Genomic DNA, 14524 nt, shown 5'->3' with positions numbered 1-14524 from the left:
GGTCGGAATGACCCGAAGATAACACAAGGGTTAACATAAGTGTAGAAATGTGGCCTGTGTTTTATATGTTTAACCTACAAAAACAATTGGTTTTGTAGGGTTAACCCTAACCCAAACGCCTATTAATGGATATAACGTGATCTAACAAGACTTGGTAATAATGTAATAAATTGAGAAGTGTGTCTAAAATATAATCTACTTTATTGAAAGTGCCTTTGAAAGGGGCATATTAACAGAACTATATACAAGACGTTTCCATCAGATGTAAGTGGGGGTGAAACATAGTCACTGAGGACCTTCATTGTCCCACAAAAGCAGTCTGGCTTTGACACGATCAAAAAAAGAATAACGAGTGTGTTTAACAAAAGCTTCTGAAGGCAAGACTAATATTATTTAAATATATATATCATTTCCTTTTGTGGTTATCAGTTAAAGTACTATTAATCTTCGTCTTTGCTCCAGATAGACATGTCAACAATCTATGCTCACGCTTAACATAACATAATATTTGCCATCATGTCATGAACGTTTTTACGAAAAATCTAATCTATTTTAAAATAACGGGAATAAACTATATTAACAACATTTCATGTATGTGTGACAACCATTTGCTAAACTTGCTACAACAGGGCAGGCAACTCAAGCCATTTCTTTCAGCTCGAGGTAAATCGGCTATCGGCCAATGTGAACTTTTGTGCTCGTGCCCTGTTAGTATCCGCGAGCACATTTGCAGGCAACAAGGGGGAGTCAGGTGGCTGAGCGGTGAGGGAAGCCGACTAGTAATCTGAAGGTTGTCAGTTCGATTCCCGGACATGTCAAATGACGTTGTGTCCTTGGGCAAGGCACTTCACCCTACTTGCCTCGGGGGAATGTCCCTGTACTTACTGTAAGTCGCTCTGGATAAAAGCGTCTGCTAAATGACTAAATGTAAATGTAACTTTTATTGACGTAAGCAAATAAATGGGGTGCTAGTTTACCCATTTCGGATTGGTTTCAAACTTAGCAAAAATCAGGAAAAATTAGTAGTAGTAGTATGAGCCAGGTTTGAGAATCGAACAAAAATTATTGGGGGAGATAGTTTTGTGAATGTTGACTGGAGTTAATAGAATAAAAACGACCGGAAGAGTCGTAAGTCAAACACGAAATGCAATACCACCTACATCCACCGGGGCCGTTGCTTCAAGCCGAGGGGCGAGGGGTGGGGGCTTGGTTCGTCCTGTTTATCACGGCAACCCCGCCCCCGCCCCTGACGCAAGCGGTTCTTAATACTGACCAATCACAGCCAAGGGGGTCTCCGTAGCTCTTCGTAGCTCTCCAAAATTACGACAGATAGTTAGAAAATTCAGGAGGTGCATGTCTATGGAGGACCAAACCTGCCATATTTACAAATGAATGAATGAATAAATAAATGTCCACATCATGCATTTAGACAGAAATAAACGAATATATGTATTAATTAATGCACAATTGTCAATCAATAGTTACATATATTTTACATTTATGTATGTATTTATTTTTGTATTCATTTATTGATTGATTTATTGATTGATTTATTCATTCATTTATATATTCATTCATTCATTCATTCATTTATTTATTCATTGTTCCCAATATGATAATGAGAGGAGGCCAGTAGGCGTGGAAACTGACCTTCAGACATTGCAATCAATCCAGAGCCATAGATTTCAATCTAGCTAACGCCTGGGACACACTGGCTGTGAAGCGCCCTGAAGCGCCACAATCTGCTACGAATGGCGCGGTGCTGTTCACACTAGACGCGCATTTCTCCACGCCGGTCACCAAGCCTTTCACCTTCTCTGAGCTGACATGGTACATAAACATGGCATAGGCTACAGGCTAATTAGGCTGTTGCTCAGGGCCGGATTACCAATTTTCTGTGCCCTGGGCAACAAGGTTTAAGGCCCCCCCCCCCCTGTGTTTGATGTGATGCTAGTTACGGATGTCCAAAATAATGCTTTTTTTGGGCCTTTATTTGAGCGCAAAATTGTTTTTTGAGCTTTATGTAAAATAAACATTTTACAAGCCGTTTTTCAATTGGTCTTGGCAGACAGTAGGTAAGAAAGTAACAGCTAGCTGGCGCAGTTACTTGTAAAATGCATAGATAATGTTTAACAGTAAAATCTCAATCTAGCTTGCACCTAACTAAATTAACATATTTGAGTGTGCTAACATTAGCAATAACGTCAGCAAGTTTGAGGTGTATGCATAGGCTAACCATTAAATTAGTAGCACATTTCCCGTATTTAACAATGATTAAACATGGACTTACCTGAAAGTGATGCACGGGCACCATCTCGTAGTCTCTTTCTTTCTTTTTTCCTTCTCCTGACTCCTGTTATCGTTTTAAGCCCATCTTAGAAAAGTTGACCTAGCCTACTGTCAAAGTTCGTCAGCCCACTGAGGGAAGGGCACCCACAGCGAGCTTGGGAAATTGAGTGTGTAGCCTATTTGTTTTGTTTTGGGGGGGGGGGGGATGGGCACCATCGTAACTTTTTCTGAGCATTTAAATAGGCTACATCTCTTGTTCTGCCTGTTTTGTAATATACGTGTCTAATATTTCTATACTAAAATAATATCGGTATTATAACTATGATGATTTTTCAGTTGGCTATTTTGTGGTGCCCCTTCAGGAGTTGGTGCCCTACGCACAGCGCGTAGTGAGAGTTATGGGAGCGGCGGCACTGGCTACTACTAGACTACACAAACACTGTTTTTGACCTGATTTTAACATAACATTTTGATCGAACGAGTTGTAATAAAGTACTCACATTAAGGAAAGTTAGGACTGCGTTCATAACGTGATGTAACATTTTAGTTGACATTGTCCAGGGCCCCTTAGATGTCATGTGCCCCTGGGCAAGTGCCCAGTTGCCCTAATGGTTAATCCGGCCCTGCTGTTGCTCCAACAACCGTCGCAACAGCATCACATTCCCAACATAACGTGGCAACGTTTGGCTTTGTTGCCGTAGTTTTCGTAAAATACGTGCTGTGGGGCATACAACGTGTATCGGATATCGTTTTTATGGACAACATAGCCTACATGGCCAGGCTGGTCGACCTCGTTGAAAACAAAGATTTAATTCACCATATGATATTTGGATAAACAAACATGTTACAAAGATTGGACTACGTTAGTTGTGGGATATCACTTAACACCCAACTTCACTACGCTGACCGGCCAACCATGTGTTTACCCCGCTAAAAACGATATCCGATCAATTCTCAAAATGTAAACATTTAAAAATAAAAACTCCTGATTGTTGATTGTCAAAACAACATGTTTGTCCTGTGTGTAAGAGCGAGATAGACGATCTGTCATAGCCCCCAATCAAGCAGAAGAGAAATTTGTGAAGATTGACGACACAAAGTTAATAATCGAAGATGAAATGTAGCTTAGTCCTACATAGTTGTATGCCCCACAGCACGTATTTTACAAAGACTACGGCAACAAAAGCCAAACGTTGCCACGTTATGTTGGGAATGGGATGCCGTTGCAACGGTTGTTGGAGCAACAAGTTGCCTAATTAGCCTGTAGCCTATGCCATGTTTATGTACCATGTCAGCTTTACATGTATAAAAGTAAAGCTCAGAGAAGGTGAAAGGCTTGGTGACCGGCGTGGAGAAATGCTTGTCTAGTGTGAACAGCATCGCGCCATTCGTAGCAGATTGTGCAGATTTGTACCCACACTGGCGCTTCAGGGCGCTTCGCAGCCAGTGTGTCCCAGGCGTTAGCTAGATTGAAATCTATGGCTCTGGATTGATTGCAATGTCTGAACGTCAGTTTCCACGCCACCCGGCCTCCTCTCGTTATCATATTGGGAACAATGAATGAATGAATGAATAAATGAATATATAAATGAATGAATAAATCAATCAATAAATGAATGCCCAATGTTCCCGTATAAAGTGCGGCATATATTCCAGTGCGGTTTACCCAGATTTACAAAGACAAAGCTCCCATTCTGGTGGGGTGCGGTTTATAGAAAATGCGGCATATTTTCAGAAAAATACGGTACTTCTTCTTGCCTCTATGTATTAAAGCTCATGGGTAGCCTAAATGGGTTCCATTCAGACCGTAACATTACGTTTTTTACTGTTAAATGTCAACAAGATTCAACAAGACATTTTCACCTGGCTAATACATTTTTTGTTTGTCTTGATGTAAGTAATCAACTCAGTAGCCTAATTTTCATGGTGATATCTAAAGGTAACATTTTTTATCCTGTTCATGAATCAAATCAAATAACGAATAGGCATATGAATAGGCTATATTTGAAACTTTCCATAATGGGATTCTTAGGGGCTTTTTTCCCCTTACTAGCCAGTTGGGGTAGCTGAAGGTCAGTTGAATAGACCTGTGGCTACCCAACCAGACCCAGACGGCACCCACTGGACGTGACGTGTCGGGCTGGTAAATAAAAAAATATATATATTCTTGGTTTGGTACTGTCGACTGGGTTAGCCTACTTGGCAGGTGTTCAACTTCTTCTCCATAGGAGTTTCAAACCTTAAGAACCAGACTGAGGGTCAAGAACCCCAATATAACCAACAGTGCTGTCTGTGTCTGAGGACAAGTCAGCTAAACTCATGTCTCATGTTGAGTTTTAAAGAATCAACAGCCATGTGAGCCTGAACAGAGTGAAATATAATTTTCCCTTACCAAATGTCTTCTAAAGAGTTTAGTCATACATGAACACAGATGGGTCTTGATTTAAATCCTTTACAGACATCAGACACAGAAGCCTACATGGAAGCTGTAATAGTGCCCTCTTCTGTCAACCACTGCCTCATCTCTGAATTTCAAGTCCACAAAGAATATTTTCAAGTCTATCTTTATTCATAATTTATGCAGACTGTTTCAATGATTTTTCTTCTCAGTAGAAGTTCTCGGTTTCATGAATAAGAAAAAACAAACTATAACTAAAGGGATCCTGTATTCATCAGACACCATTTGACTTCCGAGTTGGAATGTCTGCTCTATGATTTGCCATAGAAAGTTCCATGTAACAGCTTAGGGGTCACACACAACACCATGGCACCATCTGAGACAGGTGATAACATCACATCACAATACGGTCACCTATCAAATTGTTAGTTACAAATAAAAAAAGATATATTATACAGACTTATAAAAGCTTGAAAAGATTCCAGATTTTAACAGGGTTTGGCCTACAAAATATTTGACTTTGACACATTATTGTCATACAGCCAATTAAACATTTTTCGATTTTGTAAGTTTCGTAGATTGGTATTTGGTAAGAACAGAAATGGAACGCATATAGCAAACATGAAAAGTAGAACCACCGTGTAGCATCTGAGATATAGTATGACAAGATAAACAGACAGAACAGTTACAGAAATGTTCCAGTTCAGGCACAATCCTACATGATTTAAGGCATCTACACAACGTAGGAAATTTGAAATGCCGGGCTTGCTATATGTGTATGTGTGTATGTATAGTGTGTAGAATAAGAGTAATGTATGTATGTGTGTGAAGATATATGTGTATGGTGTATGTGAGGCACTTGGAGGGGAGTTTTGAAAGTAGAAGGTGACAGGGGTGTGTTAGAGGGGGTTCAGGAGGTGGTGTGAGGAGTGCTAGCATGGTTCTATGTGTGTTTAAAAGGCACGGGCTAATGGTGCTAACATTGTGCTAGCATTGTGGAAGCAACACTGTCAGTGAAGAAGAGGCACTTGGGTGTTAGCATGACAGGGCTAGATCAGCAAAAAGGCTGGGATCTAATGGATCTAACCAGCAATGTTACCAATGCTAAGAAGGGACCATGGCAAACCAGTAATGAGAGCAGTGATCAGGAAAGTTGGCAGATAATCACAAATGCTAGCAGGTAGCCAGGAATGTTAACACATAGCCAGTATTTCTAGACATTAAACCATTATGGCTAACTAGATATAATTAAGAGTGTCAACCGTTAGCTTGTTGAACAGTGTCAACCTTTGGTCGCAGTAACTGGATTATCGCAAATTACAAATGTAGAGTTTTTCACTGGCTTGTGCCTCTAAAAACATTTTGCTAGAAGTTTTGGCAAAGGGTTAAGAAGTTAGGTGTGACAAGGACAGTAAACAGTCTAATACAGTCCTTCAGATCTCAGATATCTTCTATGAATCTACACCGAACAAGCTGTAATCTGGTAATTAGCAAAGTTAGCACAATTGTCAACGAGGATAGCTAGCTCAGGTGGGTTAGCCAAGTTAGCTAGGCAGGCCAAGTTAGCCAAGTTTCCTTGGCTAGCTAGTTTAGCGGTTGCTCTTCATGGCCTCCTTTGCTGCCAGGATGAGAGGGGTGAGGCTTGATAAAGGCTTGGCCAGCTTCAGGAACGGGTGCTGCAGAAACAAACAACACCATGTTAATTTGCTAAACTTCATACAACATCCACCGATGTGATCACAAAGTGTGTATGGGGTGTACGAGCCACCAGCCACTGCAGAGGAGTACGTGATGCTACGTGTGTGTCTATAGTACCTGCAGCAGCTCTCGACCACCCCCACGTTTCTCCACGTCCATCTCCAGACAGCGGGACAGGAAAGATCTGAAGACAGGAGACAGCTTCTCTGGACTCTGCAGCTCAGGGGTGCCATTGGTGGCGATCAGATACAAAGCCTAAGAAGGGACACAGAGATATTCTACTGTTCACCTGTCTTGTCAGTCCAGAAACAGTACCCCACAAAATAAAATTGAAAAATCACAACGGCCAAGACTGGATTGTATATCAATAGTCACTTTACCACAACCACACACGTTCACAAACACACATATGAACATCTTATACACCCATATTTCTGTAAAGACCAACTTTTCTTGACTAGCTCCATGTGGTAGATTGTTGTGTCCCAGGAACAATCAACTACCCCCCACACACTCACCCTGAGGGGGTTCTCGTTGAGGTATGGAGGTTCTCCCTCCACCATTTCTATGGCCATGATGCCCAAGGACCAAATGTCCACCTTGGGCCCGTAAGCCTTGCGGGTCACCACCTCTGGGGCCATCCAGTAGGGCGTGCCCACCATGGTGCTACGCTTACTCTGCTCTGGAGTGATCTGGGCGCAGAAGCCAAAATCAGCTGGAGGACAGAGAAGCAGGGGTCAGTTTATGAACACTATAAACCTTTTAATGTACTTTAAAGAATGTCGTCGTGATGGTGGGTCACAGATTTGTAAATGTTACTGTAATGTGTGTGCTTGTGTATTACAATATTGTGACTACTGTGTGTGTGTTTGTGACTTATTTATCTTGCATTTGTCTTTTTGTGCAAGCGTGCGCGTGCACGGGTGTGTGTTCTCACTGAGTTTGACGGATCCGTCCATGCCCAGCAACACGTTGTCACTCTTGATGTCCCTGTGAATCACCTGGTTTGCGTGGAGGAACTCCAGAGCCTGCAGACACTAGGGAGGAAGGGAGAGGAGTGTCACACACACACCATCTTCTCCCCCCCCCCCCCCCCCCCCCTCATAATCTGTGCATACCTCTCTGCAGACAGCGGCGATCTGGGCCTCGTCCATGCATGTCTCAGTCACCACATCAGTCAGGGAGCCTCCTGCCAGATACTCCATCACCACAAACAGCTCATCTCCCACCAGGAAACTACACACACACAAACACTGTAAATGACTACTCTTCACGGACCAAATAAACGGCACATGGGATTTTGGCTGTCTTTCGTTGGTCCAAGGAGTGCTGCCGTACCTGTCAACAAAGTTGACAATGTTGGGGTTCTTCATCTCCTTCATGACCAGGATCTCATTGATGATCAGCTCCTTCTTGGGTTGCTTCTGTAGGTTGATCTGCTTGATAGCCACCTGACACAAGCAAACACATGGTTTGTTTATCCAGGCTCAGTTCAGTCAGTCGCACGAGCGAGAAATACAATAAGATACTTTACCTCCTGACCAGTGGCAACATCGATGGCTGTGTACACCGTACCAGACGCCCTGTAAGAGACGGAGAGAAGTAAAAGGAAGTAAAACGTCACGGTGGACACATCTTCCATGTTGCCCAGTGTGCACCAGTTTACCCCTGGCCGATCTTCTCATAGCGTGTGTACTTCTTCTTGGGGTCTCCAATACTGACAATCGTTCCTGGGACACAGCAAACAGGAGTTAGGTTAGTCAAGCTGGTCCTAGCAGGAATATGGGTGTTTAAATGGAAACATATGCATGCTGGTGATCGTGTACATTTTTGTGTCTGTGTGGAAATGAACGTGCTGGTTTTTAAGTACAGAAAACAAACATGTGACATGATATTTAGCATGTGAGTGTGTGTATGTGCTACTCACTGAGTTTATCCATGATCTCTTCATCGGTCATCTTGCCCTTTCTCCTCTGTCTGTCTGCTGCCTTGGCAGCTGCGTCGCCCTCTACCGGCGGGAGGGGTTCAATCACAGACTTGGTGTACACCTGACGCACAACATGAAGTGACATCAGCACAGGGACACACACCTTCCCCTGTCGCACGTCACGGGCTTGTGTGTTTTGTTCTTGTTTGACATGAAGCAACATGGAAGGGGTTCTCCCCGGGACTCACCGATTTCGTGTGTTCCGGCCTCGGAGCCACGATGGGAGGCGGAGCTTCGTCATCATCCTCATCATCGTCCGCACCCTTTCCTCCTGATGGCGACTGCTCCGAACCCTGCTTCCCTGGCTAAACACACACACACACACATAACCTCAATACACACACTTCATCTATACTGTTCTAGAATTCAAGACGTTTCATTAGTAGTGGTATAGAATCAAGTAAACCAGTACTTACCGATTGTGCATCTTTGTCTGAAAAAGAGAGGTGACAAATGTGTCTGAGTAATGTCATTTATAATCCATGTTTAGTGTATACAAAGCAAGAGAGGGAGAGGAAGCGAATGAGAGAGAGACAGAGAGAGAGCTCAGGGTTTCCCGCAGCTCTTTTCAGTTAAGGCGGCCGCCTAAGCAACACACGCCTGCCGCCTTAACTACGTTGTCAATTTTCTTTTATAGCAATATCTGCCGTGTTCTGTTTTCTCCCTTCCATTTGAAAAACACCAGGCTCCCTTCTCTGCAGAACGCATTAGTCTATCGCACAAACTATCCCCACCCCGCATTAGTCTATCGCACAACCCCCCGCCCTGGTCTGACGGCAAACCCCACCCTACCACCTTAACTAAAACATTTTCTGCGGGAAACCCTGGAGATAGAAAGAGAGAGTGACAAGAGCGGGACGGAGGAGTCAAGAGACCGACCTGAAGAGGAGAAGCTGAGGTATTTCTGTTTGCCGCTGGTTGAATCATAGAACTTGAGAATGTCTAGGACAGCCTGAGGATTCTGCTTCTGCTCCGATTTACTGATGTTTGATGTCTGGAGGAGACGGGCCCACTGTTCTGGCATGCCCTGGACACACACACACACACAGGGATCAATACACACACATAGATCAACACATACACACATACACTAACACACACTTACAGTGAACTCTCCTGTGACGGCATCAAAGCCCACATGAATGGTGTGTTCAAAGTCTGAGGGGGAGGAGATCTCAGGTCTTTCCTTGTCACGCTCCTTCTTTCTGCCTCCTGGAGATAGAGAGAGACCATGTTACAGGTCATCTATGCCACGTGTGTGTGTCTGCCCCCGTGTGTGTGTGTGCCCACAAGTGTGTCTTACCCTTCTCTGAGGCAAACATGGAGATGATTTTGTTCCGGGACTTTCTCTCTTCCGGAACTGAGGGCAGAGGCCGAGTGTGATTGGCTGACAGTGGGTCTTTGGCTCCTCCTTGGCTGCTCATCCTGACAGGGGGGGCGGGGGGCTTGTCTTCACACACTCCGCTGTCACACATCTACACACAGGTCCACCTGCGCAAAGGGAGAAACAATCACTATCAGACATCAATACTGAAGCACCTAGGAGGTGCAATCTTCTGTTTGTCACCACCCAAACAGACAAATGAGCATTAAGACACACAAACTCCCACACATGAACACCAAAACACACACACACGCCAGTGTGACCAGTTCCAGTCTAATGATGTCCAGTGGATGGTTCTGGGTAATGAAAACAGTTTGAGGGAACAGAAATGCAAGTGCATGTGAAGGAAAGGAAGTCAAGTTGTGTGCTCCACGTGTTATGCCGCACATCCAGCGTGTGTGTGTGTGACATAAAGAGTGAGAAGGGTGCGTGTCCACGTGTATGGGTTTACTGGCCATATATATCAAAGTTTCCCGCAGCACTTTTCAGTTAAGTTTTTTTAAGTTTGCGATATCGTCCGTTGTCCTGTTCTCCCTTCCATTCCAAACCGTGACCAACGCCAGTCTCCCTTCTCTGTAGGACGCACTAGTCTGTCGCACAAACTACACCCCCCCTGGTCTGATAGCAAACCCTACAACCTTAACTAACACAGCAGGAAACCCTGTATATATTATATATATATATAATGATACAGTAGAACCTTTTAACCCTTGTGTTATCTTCGGGTCATTCTGACCCATCAGTCATTGTGACCCACCGTTGTATTGCGACAACTTAACCGCATACAAAAACAAAGTGAAGCATTTTCTTTTAACCGGTGGGCTGTCTCAGACCCCCCACATTGCGAAGGTTAAAATAAAATTAATTTTATTTGTTTTTGTATTGGGTAAACTTGGTTAAACACAACAATGGTTCGTTATGAACCTTTGGGTCATGTGACCCGAAGGCAGCACAAGGGTTAATGAATTAATATTGAGAGTGTTAAGGTAGATCTTTTGGATTCAGGTGGCTGAGCGGTTAGGGAATCGGGCTAGTAATCTGAAGGTTGCCAGTTCGATTCTCGGCCGTGTCAAATGACGTTGTGTCCTTGGGCAAGACACTTCACCCTACTTGCCTCAGGGGAATGTCGCTGTACTTACTGTAAGTCGCTCTGGATAAGAGCGTCTGCTAAATGACTAAATGTAAATGTTAACAGTTTGTCCTAATAAGGTGAATTATCCGTCTGGCACCTTTTCATCTCTTCCTCATGTACGCATGCACGCACACTGTGCAACATAAAAGCTGAGAAGCTCATAAAGACAAAGCTATTGAGCTACTATGGAGATGCACCTCAGATGACATCATCAACATGAAACAGGAAATGCATAGAGTTCACCGAGCTTTCCTCACTTCCTGTGTCTGGCCCTGCAGTTTTCATAGCCCCAAGACTGAACAAGAGATGCAACACAGTGGTATTCTCATTCCTTTCCCTGTTCAACCACATGGGCTAGGCTAATCTTTAGTTTGGATGTTTGAAAATGAGGAGACAATAAGCAGCACTCAAAGCTGAACAAGAAGTTACAATTACAGCAACATTTTGTGTAGCAACTTTAAGTTGACCTCAATAACTTTTGAGGAACATTACTAACTGTTGAGCTCTGCTCAAGTTACAGCACAAATGTATTCAGGTGAAAACAGAAACAACATGACTGATGAACAAGCTATGGAAGTTAGGATCTTCCTTAAAGTTGCCTTGTCATGTACAGTCTTAGACCAGGGGAGTTGTAACTGTAGCCAGTGTAAATATGAGTTAATCACGGTTGCCGCTATCCATTTATGCGAGTTCAACCTTCTGCCTGACATGCAGTCATTCCTCCGCCTGGTGTGGGACCAGAGAAAAGCCTCCTGTGCCTTGTTTGCCGTGCAGGTAGGCTTTTCATTCAGGCTTGTGGCTGTTGACGCTTAAAAACAAGGTTATTTATATTATGCATACAGACAGGAGTCTTACCCTTTCACTGTCTACAAATTGCCATTAGAGAGCACACAGCATCAACAGCTAAGACTATTGAATCTTCTGGACTCTTCTGCTTGCCTTGTTTTTTAACTCCTCTTTCTTGTTCTTCACGATGCCAATCCCCTGACAGTCAGACCCTTACTCACCCCTCTGTACTCTCCTCTGTACCTTTCAGAAGAGCAGGTCAATCCGAATGTCACTTTAGCTGTATTCCCAGTCTCTGTCGTGTGTGTGTGTGTCTGTCTTAGAAATATAATTTAAGTGTCTGTCTTTCTCCCTTCCTTCTCTCTCAGGACAGGTTTTTGCAGGCAGGCTCATTCCTCAGAAGGACACAAGTGCAACAAGTACAGACGTGTGTTTAGAGGCTAAGGGAGGGTGCGTGTGTGTGCGTGTGTGTCTGTGTGTGTCCGTGCGTGTGTCGGTACAGGCTGTTTGTCCAGGCTGGGGCTTGTCTCCAGGAATTCCACGACTCCAGGGCTAGAGTTGGGCATGGTCTGTCCTCCAGACAATCCCCCTGGATCCTCCCTCTCTCTAGGCTTGGCTGGCAGATTTTTTTTCCCCTCGGGGGGCAAGGTGGAGCTGTGCCTTGCACTGCCGTCTCACACCAACAAGCTCCTTGGTTGGATTCCCGCATGGGGCACTGTTCGGTGATAAGATTGGCTCAGATCTCTGTGTGGAATTGCTATGTTCTCCCCATACTCATATGGGTTTCCTCCCCAAATAACCTCAATATAAAACATGCAAACAAAACGCTCTCCTGCCTGTGTGTGAGCACTTGGTGTGGATGCCCACTGCTCCTGGCTTCCCTGGGAGGAAGAACAGCATGATGGGTAAAGTGGTAAATTTCTCCAGTGGATGCTCCAGTATGCATGTGTGCTCCACTGTTCACACAATTGGTGTGATCAATAAAAGTTTCTTTCTCTAAGAAGCACAGGTTACAATCTAAGGCTCCACCCTTCTTCCTGCCCTGACCATCTATTTGCTCCTCCCACAGCAGTCCAGCACAGCCACAACCTTCGCATCTGTTTGGTAGCCTCTGCAGCTTCTCATATAACAGAGAGAGGTGCATCCACACACTGTAGACCCAACCTACATAGAAATAAAAGGACTTGACTGTACGTGTTTTATTTCTGTAGATTAGTGGTGCGTCTTAATACACATACACTCCCATACCATATAGTATGCATGTGCCCGTGTACACCTTAAATCTATTTGACATCCATAAATGCTTTCTGTGAAGCTATTACACGGACCCTGTGTCTATACAACTAATGAGCTACATTCTGCTTTTTCTGTTTCTATTCTCTTTTACTGCACTTTCTATTCCTTCTATCTCTATGGGAAGCACACTTCCTCATCCTCTGGAACTCCCAGAGTCCCCAATCGTCACACGGCATTTCTGACCAACCAGACGAAAGCAAACAGAAGCGAGGAGCTGTTTACAGGAAGTGAGCGGCCTTTTGTACTCAGCTTCTATAAAAGGAAATACTGCTTTGGACTTCCTGGAAAGAGGACCCCCCCTACTCCTCCTCCTCCTCCAACATCTTCCATTAAACCGCGCGCGCACACACACACACACACACAACTCTCTTCTCCTCTTTCACTCATTATGAGATTTTACAATGAGACACACATACCTTCTGACAATGTCTCAGTGCATGTACCATTTAATTTCACCTCAAGAAACTGCAACTGCCTATGACAGAATCTAAAGATGTATGTAATGACAAGTGAAAGACCAAAGGTTCTTTAAGCATCCCAGAAGTATAAACAGTTATGTGACCAGACCGCCAACTTTACTGTGTACTCAAATGTACTGTGTTTGGCTGAGATAGGCCCTCATGGTCACATTCACTGAACCAGGGAGACAGGCAGCCACTACACCAAAATCTGTACTGTAACACCGACAACTTCCTAAATGGACAAACATGTGACAACACATAACTGAAATGTGACAAAAAGTTAAACAACCTATCTGTAACTGTCAAACTATGTCGGCATATTGCTGTAATGAAATATGTAACCTAATGTTATTCATGTGAAAATGTAAATACGCTGACTAACGTTGGTTCATTTGAGTTTGAAGCTGACCACCACCACATCCCCCTACTTGAACTCGCAGAATGTTAGCAACCCCACTGAGGAAGAAAGCTAGCGTTAGCATAGCCTCGGGGCTTAGATAGCAAGCCTAGCCACAATAGGAGACGCATTTAAGATGGAGCTAAGAAAAGGCACGTTAGCAATAAGGAACGAACGTTAGCTAGAAGGAACTACTGTGGATAAATCGGCAACTGTGATGGCGCGATCAGTACAGATATCGGTATAGGTAGGCTAGGTATCTAGAAGCTAGGCTTACTATATGTATTGCTGTAACGTTATCTTAACGTTACAGCAATCTCCCCATATAATAACCCGATTCGTTAGTTAAGTCTGTAAAGTTATAGCTGGTTAAACAATGTAACTAGTGCTAACTAGTATGGTCTCTAACTGTATCGATGGCTAAAGTTGGCTATGTCACTAGCTAGCTAGCTTAGCTGCCTTCGTTAGTTTGATTTTGTTCACTCACCAACTGAAGTCAGCCGTAAACTCCTGCAAAACTCCTGGAAACTGGGCACCAACTCGTTTATCCTCACGCCCCTCCAAGCAGTGATTATCGCCGTGATTTAAGATCTGTTCACGATTTGGTTCTAGAAAAGCATCAGTGTGATATTTTTAATCCAGAGAACTTTTGCTAAAATTTCGGCTAAATCAGAGAACAGCCAGAGCGGAAACGGA

The 14524-nt window shown here is 43.9% G+C and overlaps 1 protein-coding gene across 3 annotated transcripts; it reads right to left on the bottom strand.

Moving 5' to 3' along the window:
• Window positions 1–4837: 4837 nt before the first annotated feature.
• On the bottom strand, window positions 4838–14520 carry LOC136948925 (serine/threonine-protein kinase PAK 2-like). Of its 3 annotated transcripts, none has more exons than XM_067243076.1 (15): window positions 14316–14520; window positions 9676–9863; window positions 9478–9584; window positions 9252–9399; window positions 8789–8805; window positions 8561–8677; window positions 8313–8433; window positions 8052–8115; window positions 7920–7968; window positions 7724–7836; window positions 7504–7621; window positions 7323–7422; window positions 6904–7100; window positions 6503–6640; window positions 4838–6363 (listed from the first exon to the last, which is right to left on the bottom strand). In XM_067243076.1, the coding sequence occupies exons 2-15, from the start codon at window positions 9845–9847 to the stop codon at window positions 6277–6279; spliced, it is 1548 nt and encodes a 515-aa protein (XP_067099177.1). In that variant the 5' UTR covers window positions 9848–9863; window positions 14316–14520; the 3' UTR covers window positions 4838–6276. The 3 variants fall into 3 exon arrangements, with proteins under 3 accessions (XP_067099177.1, XP_067099178.1, XP_067099179.1); XM_067243077.1 differs by lacking the exon at window positions 14316–14520 and adding an exon at window positions 11896–11955; XM_067243078.1 differs by lacking the exon at window positions 14316–14520 and adding an exon at window positions 11918–11943.
• Between the last annotated feature and the right edge of the window lie 4 nt (window positions 14521–14524).

The sequence above is a fragment of the Osmerus mordax genome, chromosome 9, assembly GCF_038355195.1.
Source record: "Osmerus mordax isolate fOsmMor3 chromosome 9, fOsmMor3.pri, whole genome shotgun sequence".
In the NCBI taxonomy this organism is placed as follows: Eukaryota; Metazoa; Chordata; class Actinopteri; order Osmeriformes; family Osmeridae; genus Osmerus; species Osmerus mordax.
Note: the sequence above shows the minus strand (reverse complement) of the source record. Positions and strands in the feature narration are given on the sequence as shown.